General features: G+C 33.3%; 1 protein-coding gene across 1 annotated transcript in view; it reads right to left on the reverse strand.

Moving 5' to 3' along the window:
* The window catches only part of LOC149477617 (uncharacterized), a 59,209-nt gene that overhangs the window by 1,110 nt on the left and 34,892 nt on the right, over nucleotides 1-23,207 (reverse strand). The window contains exons 2-13 of the mRNA XM_089710262.1: nucleotides 7,054-7,151; nucleotides 5,990-6,141; nucleotides 5,497-5,623; nucleotides 5,027-5,140; nucleotides 4,556-4,607; nucleotides 4,165-4,307; nucleotides 3,716-3,813; nucleotides 3,206-3,339; nucleotides 2,445-2,554; nucleotides 1,924-2,003; nucleotides 1,482-1,685; nucleotides 762-986 (exon numbers count right to left, since the gene is read on the reverse strand). Of these exons, the coding sequence (XP_089566388.1) occupies nucleotides 762-986; nucleotides 1,482-1,685; nucleotides 1,924-2,003; nucleotides 2,445-2,554; nucleotides 3,206-3,339; nucleotides 3,716-3,813; nucleotides 4,165-4,307; nucleotides 4,556-4,607; nucleotides 5,027-5,140; nucleotides 5,497-5,623; nucleotides 5,990-6,141; nucleotides 7,054-7,138 (1,524 nt within the window). The 5' untranslated portion in view covers nucleotides 7,139-7,151. The remainder of the gene's footprint in view (nucleotides 1-761; nucleotides 987-1,481; nucleotides 1,686-1,923; nucleotides 2,004-2,444; nucleotides 2,555-3,205; nucleotides 3,340-3,715; nucleotides 3,814-4,164; nucleotides 4,308-4,555; nucleotides 4,608-5,026; nucleotides 5,141-5,496; nucleotides 5,624-5,989; nucleotides 6,142-7,053; nucleotides 7,152-23,207) is intronic.

Genomic DNA, 23,207 nt, shown 5'->3' on the forward strand with positions numbered 1-23,207 from the left:
TGTATTATTTACTAGCGGTACACTCCGGCTTCGCCCGTGGTACATGTTTACTTGTTCTCTCCATAATCCTAGTAAACATGTACATCAAGGAATATTATACAAAAAAAAAAGAATTAACGAAATCGGTTCAGCCGTTCTCGAGTTTTAGTTTACACATTTAGCGATTCATTTTTATTTTATTATAGATTATATGTATATAGGACAGCCATGGGTCATAATAAATAGTAAAAATGTGTAGTGCATATACTAGCTTATGTTATAATGTTAAGTTTGAAATAAATGATTTTGAAATTTTAAAGTTTTTTTTAATTTAACTCCATCCATCCTACTAATATTATAAACTAGCATTCCGCGGGCGGCTTCTTATCTGTTAAGACAATATATAGGCAAATCGTACGAAATACGATGCTTTTTTCACGCAGAAACAAATCAATATGACAAAATTATGTGTGTATGATCGCTATTTGTACATAACTATTTTTGACGTGACAACGTCTTATAATTCGATAGAGCCGGCTGCACGCACGAAAAAACATGACTCATGCGGCGTTACCTCGCTCTGAGGCGTTCCATGTAAGGCTTGAAGTGCAAGCGAGAGCGCGGAACGAGCGACAAAGAAGCACAATCGGACGTTGTCACGTTCAACTATCGTCAGTAAACCGAGTTTACAGATAACCAATTTTTTGTCTATTTTCTATCCATTTTATGTAGATTTCATGAAAAAATCTATCTATACTAATTATTTTAAGAAAAATACTCACGCTAGCCTGATACCCCGACTCCTTAGCGAAGGGGGTATGTCCCGGGGGGTAGTACACAGCAGGCCCAGCGACATTGCGACTGCTGCCGATCGGCGGGGACTTCGCCCCCGGGGCTTCACGCTTGTCCCGAGTGTCCCGGGAGTCCCGGGTGTCCCGGGATTCACGGGTTTCCCGGGATATTTCCACTTTGCGTTGCGTTATGCCGTCCGGTTGGGTGGGGAAGCGCTGGAATTGGATTAATATTATTGGTTGATTGATATTGTGTTAGTGATTCTAGTATTTTTTCCCAATGTTATAAAATCACTCTCATTGTAATTATCGAACAATAATGATATTTAAACTGGCTTTAATATTCAGCTTTATGCCTATATAGCATTGAAATTTGTATATAAGAATATTTTAGGGAATACATATTTAGAATCGTTATCGAAATTTGTTTATCCACATACATTTATTACTTGTACAAGATATGTTTTTTAGGTAAGTTAAAGATCCGTTTTGAATAAAATTTATAAAAACTGTCCTACTGACCCTTGCAAATTAAGGCGGCAAATTTTTAAATTCGTGGTTAAAATATTGACAGATAAAAGTCCTGCCATATGAAATAAACGAGTGAAATTGTTGCGGACACGACTCACATTACAAAATCTATATTATGTACTACATTTTTATAAATATTTACAAACGTTTACGAAATTTTCACTATTTTTATCAACTCACCGCCTCCGGAAAATCAGCCATCAGATCGTCCAACCTCTTGGGGGGTTGCTGCGTTGTGGAGGGGGTGGTGGGTCGGGGGAAGGGGGAGGGGGTGGTGCCCGGGTGGGGGGAGGGGGAGAGCGAGCGGGGGGCCGCGGGGGAGGGGGGGAAGCGGGAGTTGGCGCTGGAGTAGCTCGTCTCTGAGTATTTGTAGCTTGTTGGACCCTGGAAGAAATAGAGTAATTTATTTAGTTTAAAAAAATAAAAAAAACAGCTATGTTCCGAGCACACGTATCAGAAGTAAAACTTCTTTAGGCGCGGTGAGAGTAAAATTTCAAGGTCATAGCAAAACCGTCACGTCATGGAGTAAGGCTACGATTTTGGTATCTTTGAATCTTGTCAAAGAAGTTTCACTTTTGACACGTGTGCTGGAGACACGCTCTTTTTTTAAAATTAAACTCACATGTGGGCCGTGTCCATTGAGCGGCTCAGGGTGCAGCAATTTCGGTTCAGCCGGTACGAAGGTGCGCTCGCTTGAGTGGTCTATAAACATGCATCTAATTTTATTATAAATGGCTAATATTGTAATAAACAGTTGTTTGTTAAAAGTTTAAACTTAGCTTTAGAACAACCTAGACCTCCTAGAATTTCTTGTTAAATTCACGGGTGTTACACATGAGAGAAATAAAATTAGAATTTTACTTGATTTTTATGATTACTTCGAAATAACTAAAAACAAGTCAAGTCTAACCAAGAAGCTTATATCTAATACACTGGAGATTTCAGTATGAACATTAACTTGTAACAAGAAAATATGACCTTGAATGACGCCTGTATGGTTTTTTATCCCTTTCACACCTTATTGCCAAGTTAGGTTACCATATTTTCTTGTTACAAGTTAATGTTCATACTGAAATCTCCAGTGTATTAGATATAAGCTTCTTGAGTCTAACTAATCATTTCTTACAATTCATTATAATTTACCTGAAGTATGTGTCCTATACTCTCTGAGCGTGGTGTTGCAGTGTGTACAATATTGACAGCCTCCAACTGGCTGCGGCTTTGATAGCGTTCCCGTTGTGTGCGATGATGTGCTGGAATAATATATATTGGGTTATTTTAGGGAAATATATTTGGAAAGATGTAGAAATGCCAAGAAATTGAAATTGTTTATTCTCCAATAAAATCTCGAAACTCATCACCGCTCACTTATGCTCCTCAGTGAAATAGTGAGACATTTACATTATTTTAAATACAACTAGCGTTCTGCCCCGGCTTCGCCCGTGGTACGTATTTCGCAATAAAAGGTAGCCTATGTTCTTTCTCAGGGTCTAAAGATTATCTGTGACAAATTTCATCAAATTCGGTCCAGTAGTTTATGAGCCTATTCATTACAATCAAACAAACAAAGTTTTCCTCTTTATAATATTAGTGTAGATAAAACGTGTGTTTTTTTTCTTTCAAACATTTTTCTACTTAAACTGTTCCCCACATAACAAGCACTCCAAAAAATCATCACCACTCACTTATGTTCCACGGTGATAAAGGTGAATACGCAGTTCAATTACCAAAACAACCCAAATTTTTTTAAGAAATACTCATCACCACTCACTAAATTTCCTCAGTAATGTCCTGATCGACCGGTATCGCTGTGTATACGACTGCACCTGCACTGAAGTAGAAGGTTAGGTAACCCCAGTAACCTAACCTTCTTCTTCTAATAAAAACAACTCATCACCACTCACTTAATCTCCTCGGTGATGTGCTGGTGATCGACCGGTATCGGCACGGTGGTGGGGTCCTGGTCTGCGGGCACTTCGTATGTGTAAGTCTTCACCGTAGTGGTCACTTTGTTCATCGGTGTGCCGGCGCGGGGAAGCTGGAATGGTGATGAAAAATTTGTGATGGGTATTACTGGTGATGTTGTTTAACAAGCTTTTATTTTGGTTTGTGTGTGTGTGTAATCAGATTGCATTTTTGAGCCCTATTAAAATATTGGAAACTTTTTTACTTTCACAGGATTTCATAGCACAATAATATGATGATGAAAATCTTTTGGTGTTTGAATACTTGGAATGTCATATTCAGCCATTTTAAAACGTGGAATAAAACTGAACACTTATGGGATAAAGTAGATAGATAAAAATCTTGATCGTTGTTTCTAAATTTTGATGTTTTATTGTAACGTTTATAAATACTTTTTGTATTCTATATACTATTTAAATGTCAGATTTTTTTTAAATTATGATACTCACAGTGCCAGTAGTTGATGTGTGGTGGCAGTTATGGCACACAGCGGGTGGGACCACCTGTGGGACCGCTGGCGATATCTGGGACGGTACCACGCGGGATTCTGGGGACAATACATTTCTTTGTAATTTTATGAAATATAACAACGTGAATTATGGAAAACAGTTTTATTATAAACTTGGTTATTTTTTTGCTATGTTTTTAATAAGTTGATGGAAACAAACGTTATTTTCTTTCTGTTTTTTTGGGATATTTATGCTGTTTTTTTCTAATAAAACTTCGTGTAAAACAGTAAAAAAATTGATAAACGTACGTAGCTCGTAAAAGAGACTCATTATCATCATTTCAAAGACTTCTTCTAGAAGCACTTTTGAATCGACATTACACATTTTTTACATTTACCACCGATTTGAGATAACAATAGCATAATATACGTGGAACTCCTCTCTCTTACCTGTCTTCTCCTCTCTATACATCTCTTGTCGGATCTCCGCGGCGCGTGTGACGGTGGGGGGAGGGGGGGAGTTCCAGGAGCTCTCTAAACGCTCCTCTCTTTTTAGCGTGGAGTATCCGCTAGATGGCGCTTTTGCTGGAGTACTGGAATGTAAAAAATATAAATAATGTTATTTTTTTTATTAAAATATCATAACATTTTTCATAGATTTTTAGCTATACATATGATGAAATATAGAATATCTCTAGACTTTTTTTTGATGTAAGAATAAATGTAGAAAATAATAGGTAGGTATTGTGTTTGTAGGAATATAATATTAATCACAAAAATATGTTTTTGTGTGTAATGATGCTTAGAGAAAATATTTTATTATAACATTTTTTTTACTTACCCTCGCCGGTAATCGAACGATGTACTCTCAGCTGTGTCTGATGCATAGCCACCTGTAAAAATATTTGTTTACATAAATCGAAAATATTTGAATAATAATGATAGTTTCATCAATATCTACATAGCCATGCATTTTTATTATGATAAATGATTCTGTATAGTCTCCATAATCTTTGTATTTTATATGAGTGCAATATTTTTCAATTTATTTTAATTCTAGCGTCTAGCGTAAGCCCGCGGCCTCGCCCGCAGTGTCTAAAATTTAATAAAGTATACATATACTTAAACCTTCCTTCTATTAAAAAAACCGCATCAAAATCAGTTGCGTAGTTTTATAGATTTAAGCATATATAGGAACATAGGGAAAGAGAAAGCGACTTACTATGGTCCATGATACTATGTAGTGATGCATCTAAAATATCGCAAATAAACAATTAAATTTCGTGCTTATTAATTAATAAAATAAACTTACTCTTATACAGCTGTCGTTCTTGATCCTTCTGCAAATCATCCAGAAGTGAATCCAGCTCGTCAACATTCTGGGTCATTTCTTTCGTCGCCTTTGAACTTTTTACCTTCGAATAACCTGGGGATAAATAAACAAATTACTCAGTAAACTAGTATAGTATTAGGTATGTTATCTGTGCTATTACATAGTTATAAAATGTTTTTAGAAAGAAAGAAAGTTTTTTCAACTCTTTCTTCTTTCTAATTCCACAAAAAGTTACAAGTGGAGAATACTGATGAATAAAATATAATGGAAATAAATATCAAATCTAGCAAAATTTTATATTCAAAAATTGGGCATAGCACAGGTTTAGCGTACTTTCTGTGAGTAGAAATTACCTAACTGTAATAAAAATCTCTGTAGAATAATATGCATTTCGATAGTTTTGGAGGTTTTGAGTAGTTACTATGTCAATAAAGGTTTTTAGATCTTACCAGGACTAGATCCAGTAGTCTCATAGTTATATGTCCTAGTGCCGACCGCGGGCAGTTCGCGTTCTTCCCGCTCGTAGTAATAGCTGGTTTCTGCCGTTTTTGGATTGTTTTTTGGTATTGTGAATTCCTAGGGATAAATAAATAACATTTTTTAAATATAATGAGTAATAACAAATAAAAGAAATAATAGACTAGTGTTATTGAGGAAGTAGGTAATTCTGATCATGGTGAATAAAAGCTGTTTTTTATAATCAAAGCAAATCCCGTAACGTGGTATAAAATTTTTTTAATTATTATCAAACATATTGTGCTTGTGCAATTGGGTAATAGAACCAATAATTACAATTTACTATACCTACCTACTCACTATTAGTATCTACGGGTCACAACATACTAATGTGTTCATTAAAAAAAATTAAAGTGAGGTGCCCTATATACATTCAACTTGTAAAGTTTCTACAAAAAGTTCTAAATAAAATACTAAAAAACTCACTTCAACGGCATGGAAGTCCTTCCTATCATACTTTCCTCCCCCTGGCAGCTTCTCCTCCTTATACTCGTAGTGGTACTCCCGTTTCCCTCCCACGGACCTCCCCAGAGAGTCTAACTTGCTTCCTTTTGGTAAAAGGTCGGATTTTATCATGTCTGTAAGGGAAATATTTATTATAAACTTGGATGGTTTTCTGCTATATGATAATATAATTAGTACATATAAAGATAATTTTTACTCAAATATTCAAATTTATTTTTAATATATTTTTTTTCTGTAATACTCGCCAATGTAGTATATTAATATTTTTATACAGGTTTTGCTCCCGTGCACTTTATCGCGCGAAATACATGCAATTTCCATACCTAATCCCAATTGAAAAAGTTTTGTTTATTTGGCATAAATTAAATGTTTTTTCTCAAAGGGTAGACAGAATTACTTTCGCATTTATAAATATTAATTACCTAGTAGGGGTTTGTTACATTTTAAAATAATAATATTTAAAATTCATTCATCAATTACCTAATTGATCCAATTAAACTATAACGTACTATTTATTCTGTGTTTAAGCCCGCAGCTATAATTTATACCTAATCGTAACAATTACTATGATTAATATACATATAATTACTTCGCCCTGTAGGCTGCAGCAGTATATTATGTTCATTAATTATTATCAATATTCTATAGGTGTATTTAAAGTCGTTTTATTTACCTACTAGGTTTCCGCCCGCGGCTTCGCCCGCGCAGTCAAAGAAAAACCCGCATAGTTCCCGTTCCCGTGGGATTTCCGGGATTGCGTCATTTTCCCAGGATAAAAAGTAGTCTATGTCCTTTCTCGGGTATCAAAATATCTCCATACCAAATTTCATGAAAATTGGTTCAGTAGTTTAGGCGTGATTGAGTAACAGACAGACAGACAGAGTTACTTTCGCATTTAAATATAATATTAGTATGGATATGCACACAAATTTAACTCGGAAAAGGCTTTCTAGAATGTTTGATTTAAATAGGGATGCTTTTAAACCTTAAAAATAATTAATATATTATTTAGTATGTCTAATTACCGAATTGTTCGTCGGTGTAGGGCACGGTGCCTGTGCTCGAATATTCCTTGTATTCCTTGTGTTTGCTGTACGATTTAGTAGCCATTGTTTACTGTTATCTGAAACAAAAGACATATTGATATAATTTAGGAAGGAAAAATTAATGTCAATAAAAGAAGAATAAGTATTTGGAACAATTTTTTTTAAATAGTACCGTATACCGTAGCTGTAGGTAGCTGTAGTTACGACTTATTTATAGGTATGTAACCTTATCTTCCAATGTATGAAAAACAATTTAAATCGATTCATGCATTTATTCGGATATATATTTACCTATTTAAAATATAACTATTAGATGACTAAGGGCCGATTTTTCAATGCTTGGATAAAACTTATCCGTCCAATAAAGTATTACACGATAATATTAAAATGTCATGTAAACTGTCAAATACGGGCAATTAGAATACGTTTTTAAAATGGTAGTTTTATACATTATTCGACGAATAAGTTTGAATCAAGGATTGAAAAATCAGCCCTTAATTAATTAACTAGGTCTAGATATATTATAGACAGCTATTCTATTTGCAAAATATGTACTTTGTATACAGAAGGGACACGTACATCATCCTTTTATGAAAGTTTATTATTGTTTTCCAATTGATAACAATATACTTATAAATATTTTTAGTGTATCAGTCAATGAGTAATTTACTCTGAAGAGTCGATTTAATAAGTGAAATAGACAAAATCCATAAAAATATTGATGAATTTTAGTATAACAATAAAAGATAAGTACCCACGTAGAAGCATATTAATTGTCACTTTACCGTGAAAATAATTAAACCTTAGGGAGCAACAGAACTGTCGGTAGAAAGCTTTGGAGATGTTTTTTAGCATGACTTTTAAAATGCTTCTATATAATATTATCCAATTTAAAGACAAATGAAACTAGTAGTTAGTATGTAGATAGTAATCTTTCTATTGCTACAAATGACCATTCCTGACCTTAAGTTAGGTGTTAATATGCGATCAACTGAAGGCTATTTGTATCAATGTTACTGACTTGAATACTTAAAATTCATAATTATTTCCTTGAATCTTTATACAGCACTAAATACAATATTATAATTTGAAGAAGGAGACATAATTATAAGAAATTAGATTAATATGTAAAATAGCTATTTTCATTGAATTAAAAGCTGTTTAATTTAAGAAAATATTGTAATATTTATTTTGTAAAAAAATGAAGTAAGTAACCTAACTAACTTACTACAAATTAAATTGAATTCCTGTTTTCCTGAGTATTTAGATTGCCTAGCTTTACTTAGTTTGCATAATTTTTCAGTTAATCTGTTAAATACAATTCGTCTAAAGCTGTCCTAAAAGTTCATTTTATCATTTTAAATAAATGATGATATATAGTAGAGCCATTTTAATAGGCAACATTTGACAGTTCAACAAAATTCAACAACGTAACCTAGTAACGACGACATAGAATAACATGATATTTCGTTTTGTTAGAACTGCACATTTGCTTAACAGCTTTTTTCAATTACGATTACATATTTATAATAATAATGACCGATGAAACTAATTTTAAGATTTGATTTTACTGATAAACCATTCTAAACATAATAAACATTTTCTTATTTAAAGAACTGACGTCGCTACAATTTTGTGTCAATAAACCTTTTTTCTTTATAAATACCAGAGACGTTACTCTAAAAATCGAAATCTGACATCTAGAATCGAATGCATTGGTTACTTGGGAATAAAAATCATCATAAATTATTGACATGTGTTTCAAGTTCGATTGACAATTGTTTCAAGTCCGTATCGATTAATTCGCTTTAATCGATGTTTTTAAGCAGGTTACCACCCTATGAAGATAATATTGATAGACGTCAAATGTTGCCTATTAAATTGGCTCAACTATAGCAATTGTATTATAGTAGAGCCATTTTAATAGGCAACATTTGACAGTTCAACAAAATTCAACAACGTAACCTAGTAACGACAACATAGAATAACATGATATTTCGTTTTGTTAGAACTGCACATTTGCTTAACTTTTTTCAATTACGATTACATATTTATTATAATAATGACCGATATAAGTATTTTAGGATTTGATTTTACTGATAAACCATTCTAAACATAATAAACAATTTCTGATTTAAAGAACTGACGTCGCTACAATTTTGTGTCAATAAACCTTTTTTCTTTTTAAATACCAGAGACGTTACTCTAAAAATCGAAATCAGACATCTAGAATCGAATGCATTGATTACTTGGGAATAAAAATTATCATAAATTATTGACATGTGTTTCAAGTTCGATTGACAAATGTTTCAAGTCCGTATCGATTAATTCACTTTAATCGATGTTTTTAAGCAGGTTACCACCCTATGAAGTTAAATTGATAGACGTCAAATGTTGCCTATTAAATTGGCTCCACTATAGTAACGTATATTCCGTAGCAATATTTGTTAATTAAAATTGATTAAATTCTCTTTACACACCACAGAGAGGTGACGTCATTTACCCCTTCAGTAGAAACGGAACTTAGTTACTTTAAAATAAGATTTAAATTCTATTAACGTATGCATTTCGCAAAACATTTTTACATATTATCGCGGGGTGACGTAATTGTTTCTGCAAATCGCAATTTTATGGTTTTCACGATTTGTTTTAGCTTTGTATGGTAATGTTTATTGGCGGATGTGTTTTGGATGTTTTTTGGTTTCCTTTACTTAAATAGATATAATATAAGATATCGATAAACATTAGTGTATTTTGTTACCTATTTATTGGAAAAGAGCGTGAGAAAACTGACTGGTTCTAGGTTCGATTCTCGGTGGAGACTGATTCAAAATCAGTTAAAATATTTGGTAAAACCACAGAATAATAACTAGGTAGTAGCTAGATAAATTGTCAATGTCCTTAATTCTTGAGCAGGAAAAAATCTGTTATAAATTAAACTAAATTCACACATTTAATAGACTTATATAATATAATAAATGGAAGAATTCTTTTTGTTTTCTCAGAACTATTACATTATATTTTGATGATTTCTTCAAAACGTCATAAAAAAACAGTGCTAGAAGTGCTAAAAAAATGACATTATACAATTTTGTGTTGATAATTGATACTCATTCCTATTATTATATTACGAAATTGTAGTTAAACTAATAACTATACAAATAAAACCTTATAAATCCAAAAAACATGCACCAGTCTGAATCGCGCAAGCGAAATTTTTTCATCCCCGCGCATGTTATACACCCAAAGCTAGAATACCATCGGGGTCCTAGCTTCGAGTGGAACCAGTTCGCCACGCTGGTCCAAGGTGGCGCCATTCAGATGGGACGAAAGTCTAATCTCGGTGACGTATCGCACGTCACAGTCATATAGCGTGCATATAGCATAGCATTTGAGGCCGTGGAGGCAATCTCCCTGCCCAGGGGAAGAGTCGAGTCGCGATCATTGGGTATGGTTCGGGCCCTCTAACATCGCGACCACTCAACCCCAAGTGTGATCACTCGAAGTTCATATTATAACCGATTTGGTTACATCGACCCTCTTTTTAATCGACTTTTTAATGAATTTTGGCATAAAGCACTTGGCTTTTTTTCAACGACTTATTTTCTTTAATTTTACTTAGTCTTATCCTATCCTACTTATAATATTAAATTGGAAAATCCAAAAGTGCACGCCTCATATTTTTGTTTAATAATTATTTATTAATTATTATTTTTGTTTATTTAATAACAATTAAACCACATCGAATCAGACCCTGAAAAATGAAAGGGTTCTATTCCTGAGCATACTCAAGCGTAAGAGAAAAAAAAAGACTCGATTAGTAAAGTATTTCGGTCGCTATCGTGTTAACAAGAAAAAGGATCCGCACATACAGACACACGGACGTCCAAGACAGAACTTTTTTAAACTGTTTTTTAACTAGTTTAAATAACAAAAATGACATCAAAAATATCATGAATGTTAAAAATAGTGTTTTTTCTTAATATGTGTGTGTATGTATTATCTTACAAGTGCAATGTATGATACATAAAGACATTTTAAGTTTGAAAAATCAGATGTTTTGCGCGAAGTGACAGTAGTACCCACCTCAACGCTTCGCTTATGAGGCGTGCAAAAATATTATAAATGCGAAAGTTTGTGAAGATGAATGCATGTGTATGTATGTTTGTTTGTTACTCTTTCAGTTTTCACGCAAATCCTACTGAACCGATTACAATGAAATTTAGCACACATATAGAGGGTTAGCACATAGGATAGGTTTTATCCCGGAAATCTCACGGGAACGCGGGCGGAATCATAAGAGAATAAAGCATTTAGCATGACATAGGTAAATCTATACTAATATTATAAAGCTGAAGAGTTTGTTTGTTTTTTTGAACGCGCTAATCTCAGGAACTAATTGTCCGATTTGTTAAATTCTTTCGGTGTTAGATAACCCATTTATCGAGGAAGGCTATAGCCGCTATAGGCTATATATCATCACGCTAAAACCAACAGGAGCGGAGCAATGCTGGTGAAACCGCGCGGCACAGCTATCATACATATACTATGCCTGTGTCCGGACTCCGGAAGTTACGTTACGACCGTCCGTTTATGTACCTACTTGTTATTAATGTACTTGTTTATAGACTTAAAAGTATGTACTTGTTTATAGACTTATCATTTTGTTATTATATAATGTTTTCTTATTAATTATAAAATAATGCATTTAAAAGAAGCAAACATAAAATAAAAACACAAAAAATTTAATGTAAATCTGTAAAAGGTAGAAATATCTAGAATTAAAAAACAAAATTAAAAAAAAAACACTTAATTAGCATTTATTCATCATAATAATATGTTTATCAACATTCAGCCAATAAAAATCAATTGTTGTTTTATAGGAGGGTAGATTAAAAATAATACGACAGACGTAAGACGAGAGATAAGACTAAGCACAGGGTTGAAAATTGAAATTAACAATGATCGTTTCTGAATCACGCTGTTGAAATTTTTTCAGAGTTTCAGATAAATAAAATTTTTAGTTAAGTAATTAGAAACGGGGGTCAGCCGCCTCGAGGGAAGCCAGTTACCACGCTGGTCTAAAGTGGTATATCACTAAGGTGATATTCAACCGTCTGCAAAGGCGGGTTGTAGGATTCTCGTGCTATAACCGATGAAGGTTAGCGAGACCCTTTTTGTTCCTTGAAAATCGATCAGGAGGTACACTTCCAGAATGGGGAAGTGACGGCTAGATGCTATAAAGCTGTCTTTTTCCGTCTTTTCCCCACACTGGAATTATTTCTGCTTTAAGACGTCACATCAACCCATAGATAAATATTCGTAATACGAATTCGACATCCTCGCTTTACAGACAGTCGGATGCGTAACTAGTAAAAAAATAATATAATTTGTACATAACTAACGTCCAAACTAACCCTGACCGTCAATCGCTTGTCAACACAATGCCTAATTAGCATACTGTGAATAAATTATAAAATTGTATCACTTAAATTGTTGCTGTAAGGAATATTAATGAGTTTATGTCCTTATTTAGTAAAATGATAAGACAAAATGAACGAAAGGAAATTGTTTTGTATGGGTTGTTGGAGATAGTGTGAGATATGGGACAGATGCATTTCATGTTATGGATAAATCCATACTACGTATTTTTTTGCGAAAATAATTGCGTGTCCATCTGTCTGTATGTCTCTTCACGCCTAAACTACTAAACCGATTTTAATAAGATTTGGTACAAAGATAACTTGATACCTGAGAAAAGTAGGTATTCTTTTCTGTTTATGTGGACCGTTTTATACCAGAAATCCTACGGGAATGGGAACTATACGGGTTTTCATTTGACCAAAGCCGCGGGTGTAGAGCTAGTATGGTAAGCCTTGTTTAGTGTTTGTGTTAGCAGAACGAAATAAGTTTTTATTTGATTCCACCAGACCTGTTACATCGAACCTATGACTTCTCGATTCTACAAATCCTATGCTCACACTTTAACCACTTTACCGTGTAGTAAATATTTAAAACTAAGAACTTACACTAAATCCGTGTTGAAATCGGATTCCATCATACCAATGTGTTAATACTTAGCTAACCACTGTATAAACATTGTCGAAATCAATATTTACAGCAATTTGAAATTTATCCTCATGGAGTAAGGATGAAATCCATATATCAACGTCTCATGGTTGCTGATCGAAGACTATAAAATCGTGTAAGATCCAAATATACGATTTGTTTGTAGGTGAATACTATTGAAGTGGTTTAGAATAAACTATATTTCATTTCTTCATAAGTTTAAATGGAACTTTTGGACATCCCAAAATCAAGATATTCTTCAGGGGTAAGTATCTACTTAGTTACAAAGTATATATGTATATACTTTAGAGTCTAGATGATTTTAGTCAAAGATCCCAAGATCACCAAATAGATCACTAACCAGATTCAACGGCACTTTTACTTCAAGAACTGATTGGTTAAATTCGGTTTTTTTTTTCGAGTATCCCAATATCTCTTACAGACATAAAAGTGGCCAAACTTAGTCGATCTGTAAAATCGGTTGCCAATTTTGTCTCTGCAAAAATTAGTCGGAACAAATCTGAGGGCATTAACACTGCTCTAAGGAAAAAATAGACAGATTGCGAGATGGACAAAATATATTAAAAATTTGTCATAAGTAGGTACCATTATTAAAGCGTTTAAATACCTCCACACACTTACTCTAATATCTTATTTTACACACTACTTTAACTACAAAATTCATTTCTTATCACAGATAATGTAATACCTACTATACTATTTCTACATTTCTATAGACAAAATTAACTTATGCAATACGACACGTTTAAAGTCTAAATTCATGAGGTTAAATGGTAAGACAAGATCAAAGATGAGATACGGTCCAGTCCGCTCCAGTTACATCATTTGAGCGGTAATTTAGACAAAATTAGATCAACTACTGCCGTGTGCTAATTAATGTGTTGTGATGGGATATTGGAGACTGGTTGTAGCTTTTGTAAGGTTTTTAAGACGTTTTGACATGGTGAAAAGTTAGGTAACTTGACGTATTTCATTCATTTATTCTAAGTTTTTGTTGGAAATTGAATACTTATTTCAGTTGTTTATTTTCTCGTATCAAATCCTACCTTGCTTTCACTTTCTATTACAAAGCCTCCAATATTATTTATTAAAATGTGTACAAGTTTTCGGATTATTAGGTACATATTTTTACATTACAGCGATTATTTTCAAGTAAAATAAAATGACTAGAACAGCTTATTGAGAATCATTATGACCATAAACTGAACAAAATATATTCTATTCGTATCCTGATAAATTACATTTAGCATAAGACAGAAAAACCTTTTTTAGACATCGAGATATATGTACTAATGTTTTTAGATGCATGATTATTCTGCATAAGGAGCGAAATATAAAGCTTTCTTAGATAATGCGGAAATATTGATTTGTTTTGTATACCATAAACGAATTATGGTATAAAAAAGTAAAAAAAAAAAATACCTATTTATAAGAAAAATATTATAGTAAAGTACCTAGACAATGAAATCCTATATAATATGCTCATGCTAGCTATAATATACATTAGGTCATAATATTAAGTTCCTCATACTTTGTAGCAACTGCTTGTGGTTAGAAAAATAACAAAAAATTACAGTAAAAGTTCGGACTATCTTAACTTTGCGTGTATGTTATTTTGCTCGAAATTCGAATACAGGAAAATATTTGTCGGCTCCATAATCTATACATATAATAAAATCGTAGGAAAGTCAAAACTGTACATTGAATATTTTTTTAAAAGAATACATAATCCATGATCTATAATCGATATAGAAGCCAAAAACATAGTTTTTAGAATTTTTGTCTGTTTGTCTGTTTGTCGGTTTGTCTGTTTGTCTGTTTGTCTGTATGTTTGTCCAGGCTAATCTCAGAAAGTACTGCACGGATTTACTTCAAATTTTGCATGAATATTACTAACAGGTCGGGTCAGGCTGTTATATACATATTATCATGCTATCACCTTCGGAGGAGGAGCTGTAAACCTTTATTTTTCTTACGTATTCCGTGTACTACGACAGCGTACAATATAAAGACTCATGTTTAAATGTTGTTTTTGAGTAAGCCATGCTATTGTCTACCTTTACACTATAAAAACTACGTCATTTAAGTAATTTTGGCAGAGAAACAGTATAATGAATCTTAGTAGTATAAAGACAAATTTAAAACAGCGCCATCTATGAGATTTCATTAAAATTAAATCAATTTACATAATATTAACGCTCCTTGGAAATTCATAATTTAAATATTATGATGTTGGTGAGTTTGTTTTTTTTTTAAAGTTAAATAAATAATTCATATCTTGCCAGAGTAAATTTCAGGTGCGCTTATATTTCATGTGAATATACTAAATTTTTATAAGTGAGGGTAGATGTTTATTATTTGATGTTAGTTACAGTTATATAGGTAATAGACGTAGTACATATTTGTATTCTCTTTGGGTAGTAGATAACAGTGATTGTGTTCATTGGTTACATTTTTAAAAATCTTCGGCTTTTTTTTAATTTTCGCCTTCTTGCGTTCCCACAAAAGGTAAGTTGTAGCTTTTATATTTATTGTTTATTATAATTATATAGTCAGACTCATGTTTTTAATTAGTTAAAGTTATGACAAAATAAGAAAATGATGAAATTTTATTTTTATCATGTATAACTTTTACAAGACTATAGGTATTATACGCCCAAAGAAGGTCACTTTAGTTCTTGATAAAACTTTATTTGTTAGTAGCTTTTTATTAAAATTAGGTACACTTATCTTTTGATTTTTTTTTATTTACAGATTCAATGTTCATAAAAATTGACGATTTGCGTGAGGATGTAGTGGAAATTAGTAACCTTGCGCGTGGTCAATCAATATTCAATACATATTATAATAAAATTCTAGAAAAGTGATGTCTGTACAATGAAAATATGTAAAAAAAATAGCAGGGGTTATTATTAAATCGATCTCAAACCCAAAACTGTAGTTATATTTTTTTTTGTCTGTTTGTCTGTATGTTTGTGCACGCTAATCTCAGAAACGGCTTATCCGATTTAGATGCGGTTTTCACTAATATATTGTGGTAATCTTCATTTATCATTAAGTGTTTATTTCATGTTAATCGGTTTGTAAATAAAAAAGTTATGACCATTTAAGTATTCACGGCGAACATTTGCAAGGGCATTCTATTGTACACTATACAGTGTACGATAAAACGTAAGTTATCTGTTATACGCTACAGTTATGTCCAAGTGATCATATCGAAAGTCCCCAAGGGTGGGGAGGTAAGCTGAGGTAGTAGGGGGGGAAGGGGTCAAATTAGAATTATGCTTACTTCTAGGTAAATTTTATACATAAAATGTCCTTTAAATTATGTCGTATTATGTTTTTAACCCCTTTTAACCATTTTTAACCATCAAAAAGATGGGTGATAAGTGTTTGACCGCTATGTTTGTCTGTTTGTGCCACCGTAGCTCGCTAACAGGTAATACGAATTAGATGCGTGTTAAGGCAGCATATTTTCCGACGCTGGTTCTTAGATAAAGTGTATCAAAATCGGTTCATCCATTTATTATACCTAGGTATATAGAGGTAAAAGTGGGAATGTGGGAAAAAATATTAGTTATATTTTTATCCAATTCGGTTTATCCATTTATTAGATTACAGCGGTGAAAGTGGGAATGAACAATAATCGAATGTGGTCAAATAATATACTCAAGCGGCATATCAAAATATAAAAGAGCAACGTGTTTTATCGAAATCGGTTCATCCGTTTATTACATTTAGGGGTTAGATAAATAAACCAAATGGAGCATCAAACGACAGGATATGACGTGTACATATAGGTATAATTAGATAATATGGTTTACATCAAAATCGGTTCTGCCATTTACTAGGTGTGGAAAGAGAAGGGTTGAAAGTCTGTGAAAGAAGAGGGGGATATGGGAGCGAGAGGATAGCCACACCCTGGAAATTTTGAACTCTACTCAAAGCCACATAGGCCTGGCTCTTGGCAATTTTTTTTCCTAAAGATACCACTTCTTTTGCCACTGTGATCCATTACAATTTGTGCACGGTTACGGCCCAACTTAAAAGATGTGAAGGAGCAACAAACTTATAGATATCAATATGATGTAGGAATGTAATATGGAGGTAGAGGTAGGTCTCGCTCACTTGAAAATATCACATGAAAATAAGAAACCGAAGTTAAAAATTTAAAAATTAAAAAGAAAAACCCAACGCAACGAAAGAAAAGGAATAAATAATAATTTTACAAACTTCCCGACGATCTTTAAAATTAAGTACTATTATAAAAAAAATATAATTGTATATGATATGATAATGATGGTATGGCAGCCCCGATGACTTTGTTTTTTTATTTTTATAAATATTTAAAATGGTATTTATTTTTAAAGATCTTCGGGAAGTTTGTAAAATTAGTGAAACTTTTATTACATCGTCTCAAACTTTTTGGTCTGTGTAGCGCATGTCGCGTGACGGTCGGCTGCCGAGTAGGTATAAAGCAGTGTTCGGAGTCATTATCGTACAAATACGATAATTTTGTGCCTAAGTTTCACTTTTACCGTGGTTTCATAAAACCACACAACATTTTTTCCTTTTTCTATGCACTTTTCTTCGTTGCGTTGAGTTTTTTTTATATTTAATTTTTATTGCACGGTCTAAACGGTTTAGTTACTACGGCGTGAGACAGGAAAGATCTGAGCGCTGAGACAAACGTCAAAACGCAAAGGAATAGAATCCGCTATCGATACTAATTATTGTCTTAAGCGTATGATGTTTTGATAAGGATTTGTTCACCTTACCAACGACGACGACGACCACGAACAAAATTGTCATCCAGTCGTAATTTAACAAAATTGTGCAAAACACAATTAAAAATAAATTATTAAAATTTCCTGTCGTTCTGGTGATTGGAATTTTTATTTTTGAGATCAACGAATGAAAAAATAGATTTTTCGTAGAAACGGTTATATATATTGTCAAAAACATCCATACAAGGAAGGAATTTATTTTTATTTTTTAGCTCAGTTTAGTAATAAATTTTACTAACAGTTCGTTTAATTATTTATGGTAGTACGTGTTTATTCAATAAAAGTTAAGTAGTAACTACCTGTCTACCTACTATGCAGTCACTATTCCACGCGGACGAAGTCGCGGGCACAGCTAGTCAACTATGTAATTAGTAAGTCAGTAATCAGTTAGTTAGGAATAAAAATAGGAAGAATTTATGAATTAAATATTATATATTCAATGTTCGTGGGCCGACGTATATATTTTGTCTTCACAATTTTTTCTTTTATATGTATATAAGTCTATTTTGTATAATGATGATGTATGTCTGTTTGCTATACTAATATTGATAACAGCTAATTTATTGCTCATATTATTTTTTATAAATCATGAACCAAATGCCTTTCCAATAAAGGTTGTGTGGCAATAGCCGTGGGCGCGCTTGCGTCATTCATTCAACATGCGCCTGCGCATGCGGTGACGAATGTAGGATGCTGTTTTTTCTTAGAACTAGGGCTGTTTTTGAGTTTAAGGTTATTGGAAAGTAAAGTCTCTTCTCTGTCTGGTATATGTATATACATTATACATATTATTGCTTTGTGTCATATTGACAATGCATTTTTTGTAGATATTGTAAGGTTTTCTTTACGCTATGCTTTAGTGATTTTCGTGTATAAAGATTTTCGTATTACCACAGATAATATAATACTATACATATATGTATACTAGTAGCACAGTATTATAATATTATTTCCTGTAATACTGTGCTAGTAGCATTGGGTACTATTTACTAATCTGTGCTATTATAAATTACCGTGTGTATCATCGCGACACGTGCTGTGAAACGCAAGAGAGTGTTTAGATGGCTAGGTGTAGATTTTAGTAAAAAATCATATTTTGAATATTGGACAATCCTAGTACAAATAGTTACACACACAACAATTAGCATATTAGGTACCAGTATATTAACTGATTTATTCACTTGAGTAACCATAAAAAGTATTTTAAGCCACAAACAATATTACGATTCCTTACAGTTTTACGGATTCATCCCAGGTACCTTGACCGCTATCCGTCTTGAGGTATGACATCATCGCTGAACGCGTTTTCGTTTATTTTTGCACATCTCCTTTCCCTCTCTAACACATGTGTCTACATCCCTCTCTTTCCTCTTGGACATGGTTGTAATAAAGATGTTCTGTGTGGACCACACAGAAGAGAAATAAGCTCATGTTTAAGCTGTTTATAATCAGATGTTTTGAGTAAATGTCGATGTGTGATTGATTTGAGCATTGTTTCATTTCAGTCCGTTACACATGTAAAGTCAATTTCGCCTGATGATATTTTCTTGATTCAGCCATTGACGGGAGTTTGATGGATTTTTATACAGATGTAGATAGAAGAAGGAAGATTAGGACACTTTTTGTCATGTAAAAAGATTTGATCGGGGTAAAACAGATATATATAAAAGTATAGAGCAACATGAAAGAACTTTATATATAAGTAAACTCAAACTCAAACATTCATTTATTCAATTAGACTACTATTTAGTAGCACTTTCGAATCGTCATTACATGAATATTTTTAACATTTACCACCGATTCGGAAAGCAGTATCTATGGAGAAGAATCGGCAAGAAACTCCATAGTATTAAAATGGAATTAAATCCAATAGCAACTTCGTAGCCAGTCATATTCACACTGATGTCATAGTCATATAAACCACTTGGTTGCAATAGTCACGATTCTAACGAGATCTAGTAATGGGGTTTTAATAGAGAAAATTGATGTAGGTGTGCGTCTAGTTATGAATGGTTGTTAATGTCGTTACATTATTTATACCCAGTTAAGGTCACTAGGACAAGTGAAGCCCCATATCAAACTATTAAGCAATATGTACCCATGCCCATACTTTAAACAATTCGTACTACGATTGTAAACACAATAGTAAAGATTCTTTACTTTACTAAAGAATGTATGGTACTCCTACGCATGAAAATGGCTGAGCAGATCTGGAAGAAATTTGACACATTTACAGATTATTGATCGGATTAACAGAAAGGCTTTTAATGGAGGTATCACTAAAACTGCTTGCTATCTTATACCTAGAAGATATAATACAAGGACCAAAAGAAGATAAACTGTAACATATACTCAGTAATCTTAATACTATTATAAAGGCGAAAGTTTGTATGGATGTTTGTTACTCTTTCACGTAAAAACTACTGAACCGATTACAATGAAATTTAGCACACATATAGAGGGTAACTTGGATTAATACATAGGATAGGTTTTATCCCGGAAATCCCACGGGAACGGGAACTATGCGGGTTTTCCTTTGAAAACGCGGGCGAAGCCGCGGGCGGAAATCTAGTAAATTTATAAAAAGCTACACTTTGAATATAAGATAATGAATAAAGAAAGGTTTATAGTGTTTTTTTTATTTCAGAAACAAGATATCTCATCTCAATGGCATGGCAGTTAAACATGTCGACCGTGGCGTATGCAAAACAGGATTGGATTTTGGTTTATTTAAAACACCGGACTGTATAATATGTATTCTTTGAACCTCTGACAGTAAACCACAAGATGAAGGAATATTATGTACCTAGAAATTGTATTTATGCCCGTATTTAATCGTATTACAAGAGCTTGATACGATGCGATGTTAGTTCAGGCTTTAATAAATATAATTTACTTATCTAAAATCTACTAATGCAAAAACATGCTTTGTGAAGATTATCAACATACAACACAAAGCTAATAGTAAACACACAATTCTCATATTTATTGTTACTATACACTATAGCACCTGGTGTGACATCAGCAAGGTTATGTAAAGACAAATTCTCATTCACAAACCGATCCTCCTTGAAAACAAGTGTGGGTGAGACGGAAAATGTTAACGAATATTTGCATAAATAAGAAAAAGACAAAACACGTAGGTGTCACTTCCGAACTATTTCCATCAAATTTATTGATATTTCAACTACTACTGGAGCTCCATGAGCGGCACGTCGAAATGTTGCTAATTAGCCACATTTTACTTCTCTCGTCTTCGTCTCTTTTTCGCTTACGATAGTTTGACTTTTGAGAAGACTTTTGAATCATGCCATCTCATTTGGACATCTAATTGTGTGTGCCGTTTTGGAAGATCGAATGTTGTTTTGGTCACCTATCTATCTACACCTTTTTACTTGATATTCATTCCTCTGTCCCTTGGTAACACGAAATTCACGATTTAATATAGAATGTGCCTAATGAATCAATTTCTTAGAAGTCGCTCAGAATACGTCGTGATAAATGTGTTTTTATTATTACGTGTTGGGTCATAATATTGGTGTGGTGAATTGAATAAGATTTATTTTGAATTGTGAACAAGCTATTTAATTAAGAAATATTTGAGTCATCACAGCGTCATTATAGTCATTACTCACAATTGCAGAAGATGGGTCTTTATATAAAATTCGATTTTTTTAATCTTTTTCTTTTGAGTTACTACCTAGGTATGTACCGGAATATGCTGTATTTTCTTCTATTGAAAATTGGTCTATGGCTAAAATGTTATTCAGCCTTGAGCATATAGATTATGATCGTAGTAACTAGTACCTAAGTAGGGAGGCTACTTTTGAACTACTTTTTGTTAAACATACAAGTTATAATAAAAAAATCAAATGCTTTATGCAGTCTACAACATTTCCAGACATTCCCTAACACCGTTTTTAAATTAAGAACAAGAATGAGCTTAGTTTTCTTCTATTTTTATCGGGAATTCAACCTTCAAGCGGTCTCAATCTGGAACAATTTACGTGCTCTTGAAACTTAAAGAAATAAGCAAAACATGCTTCAAGGAATCCAGAATAAATATTTCCGAGTGCATATCCAGAACCGTGACCTAAAAAGTTTTTTGAATTCTGACTTTCCTTCATATCATACAAAACAATGTAGACTAACTTTTTATATTTATTGACATAAGCTCCTTATTTAGTGATTGCCATTTCTTATTGATATTACGAATCCAAATTACTTATTCGAGTTCATAATAATTACTATCATGTAACCGAAACTCATGATTCATGAGTTTCGGTTCAAAAAAACTTTCAGGCAATCAGTTGTTCTGTGACTTTTGTGATTTCTTTCAACAGGATCCTCCCTATCGAACATTGTTATGTTACATAGGTACATTAGTTATATTATTATTATGGGGGGCCAATTGGGGATGTAATAAAACCCGCCTTTTCTTAATTCAGTGGACTGTATTTCTTCTTAATAACGATGTACAATTTCTTGATAATAACGACGTACAATTTCTTCTTAATAACGACGTACAATAGCTTCTTATTACTATATACAATAGTAGTAGGTACACTGAGCGACGACTGTTGACCATGAGACTTCTTGCTTCTTGCTGTTGCTCAAGTGATGAGCTCTTGACTGTGCGGAGTGGTGTGTGTTATGCGGTCAAAAGTCGTTTCTCTTATACAAAACTATAGGGATTACTCCCGACGGTGGGTAAGACGCCGTACCCCGTAGGCTAGTGGTGCATTTTTACACAGTATACACCCGACGGTGGTAAAAGTGCCGCGTGCGTCTAACAAATGAATTTACTACGTTATACTTTACATAGACTCGATATAATAATAAAATATAGCAAAATAACAACGTACTATAAACTCTCTAATTACATACAATAATATCACACTAAAACATTATAAAAAGATAATCAAAAACACACTATAAAACGTTACTCTATTTCTACAATAAAAACACACGAAGGAACTTTATACATTAAAATATACTTAAGACATGGTGAAACTATTTACAAGGGGTTGTCGTCCGTAACATCCTCCCCCCGGCGCAGAACCTCGGAGCCCTCATTTAACGGGAGGACGACTAACCTCCTAACGGGTCGCCTAAAAATCCCCCCCTTGGTCCTTACGTCGGCGCTGCGCACCACCTTGTCCGTCCCTTCGTACACACGTTCTATTTGCCCTAAAGGCCACACGTTGCGCGGTAATATGCCGTCTGTTATCAACACCACGTCCCCTTTCTTGACGT

Source organism: Colias philodice, chromosome 24 (assembly GCF_061535455.1).
Source record: "Colias philodice isolate Cphi_HAF_F1 chromosome 24, ilColPhil1 Martin Lab GWU primary, whole genome shotgun sequence".
In the NCBI taxonomy this organism is placed as follows: Eukaryota; Metazoa; Arthropoda; class Insecta; order Lepidoptera; family Pieridae; genus Colias; species Colias philodice.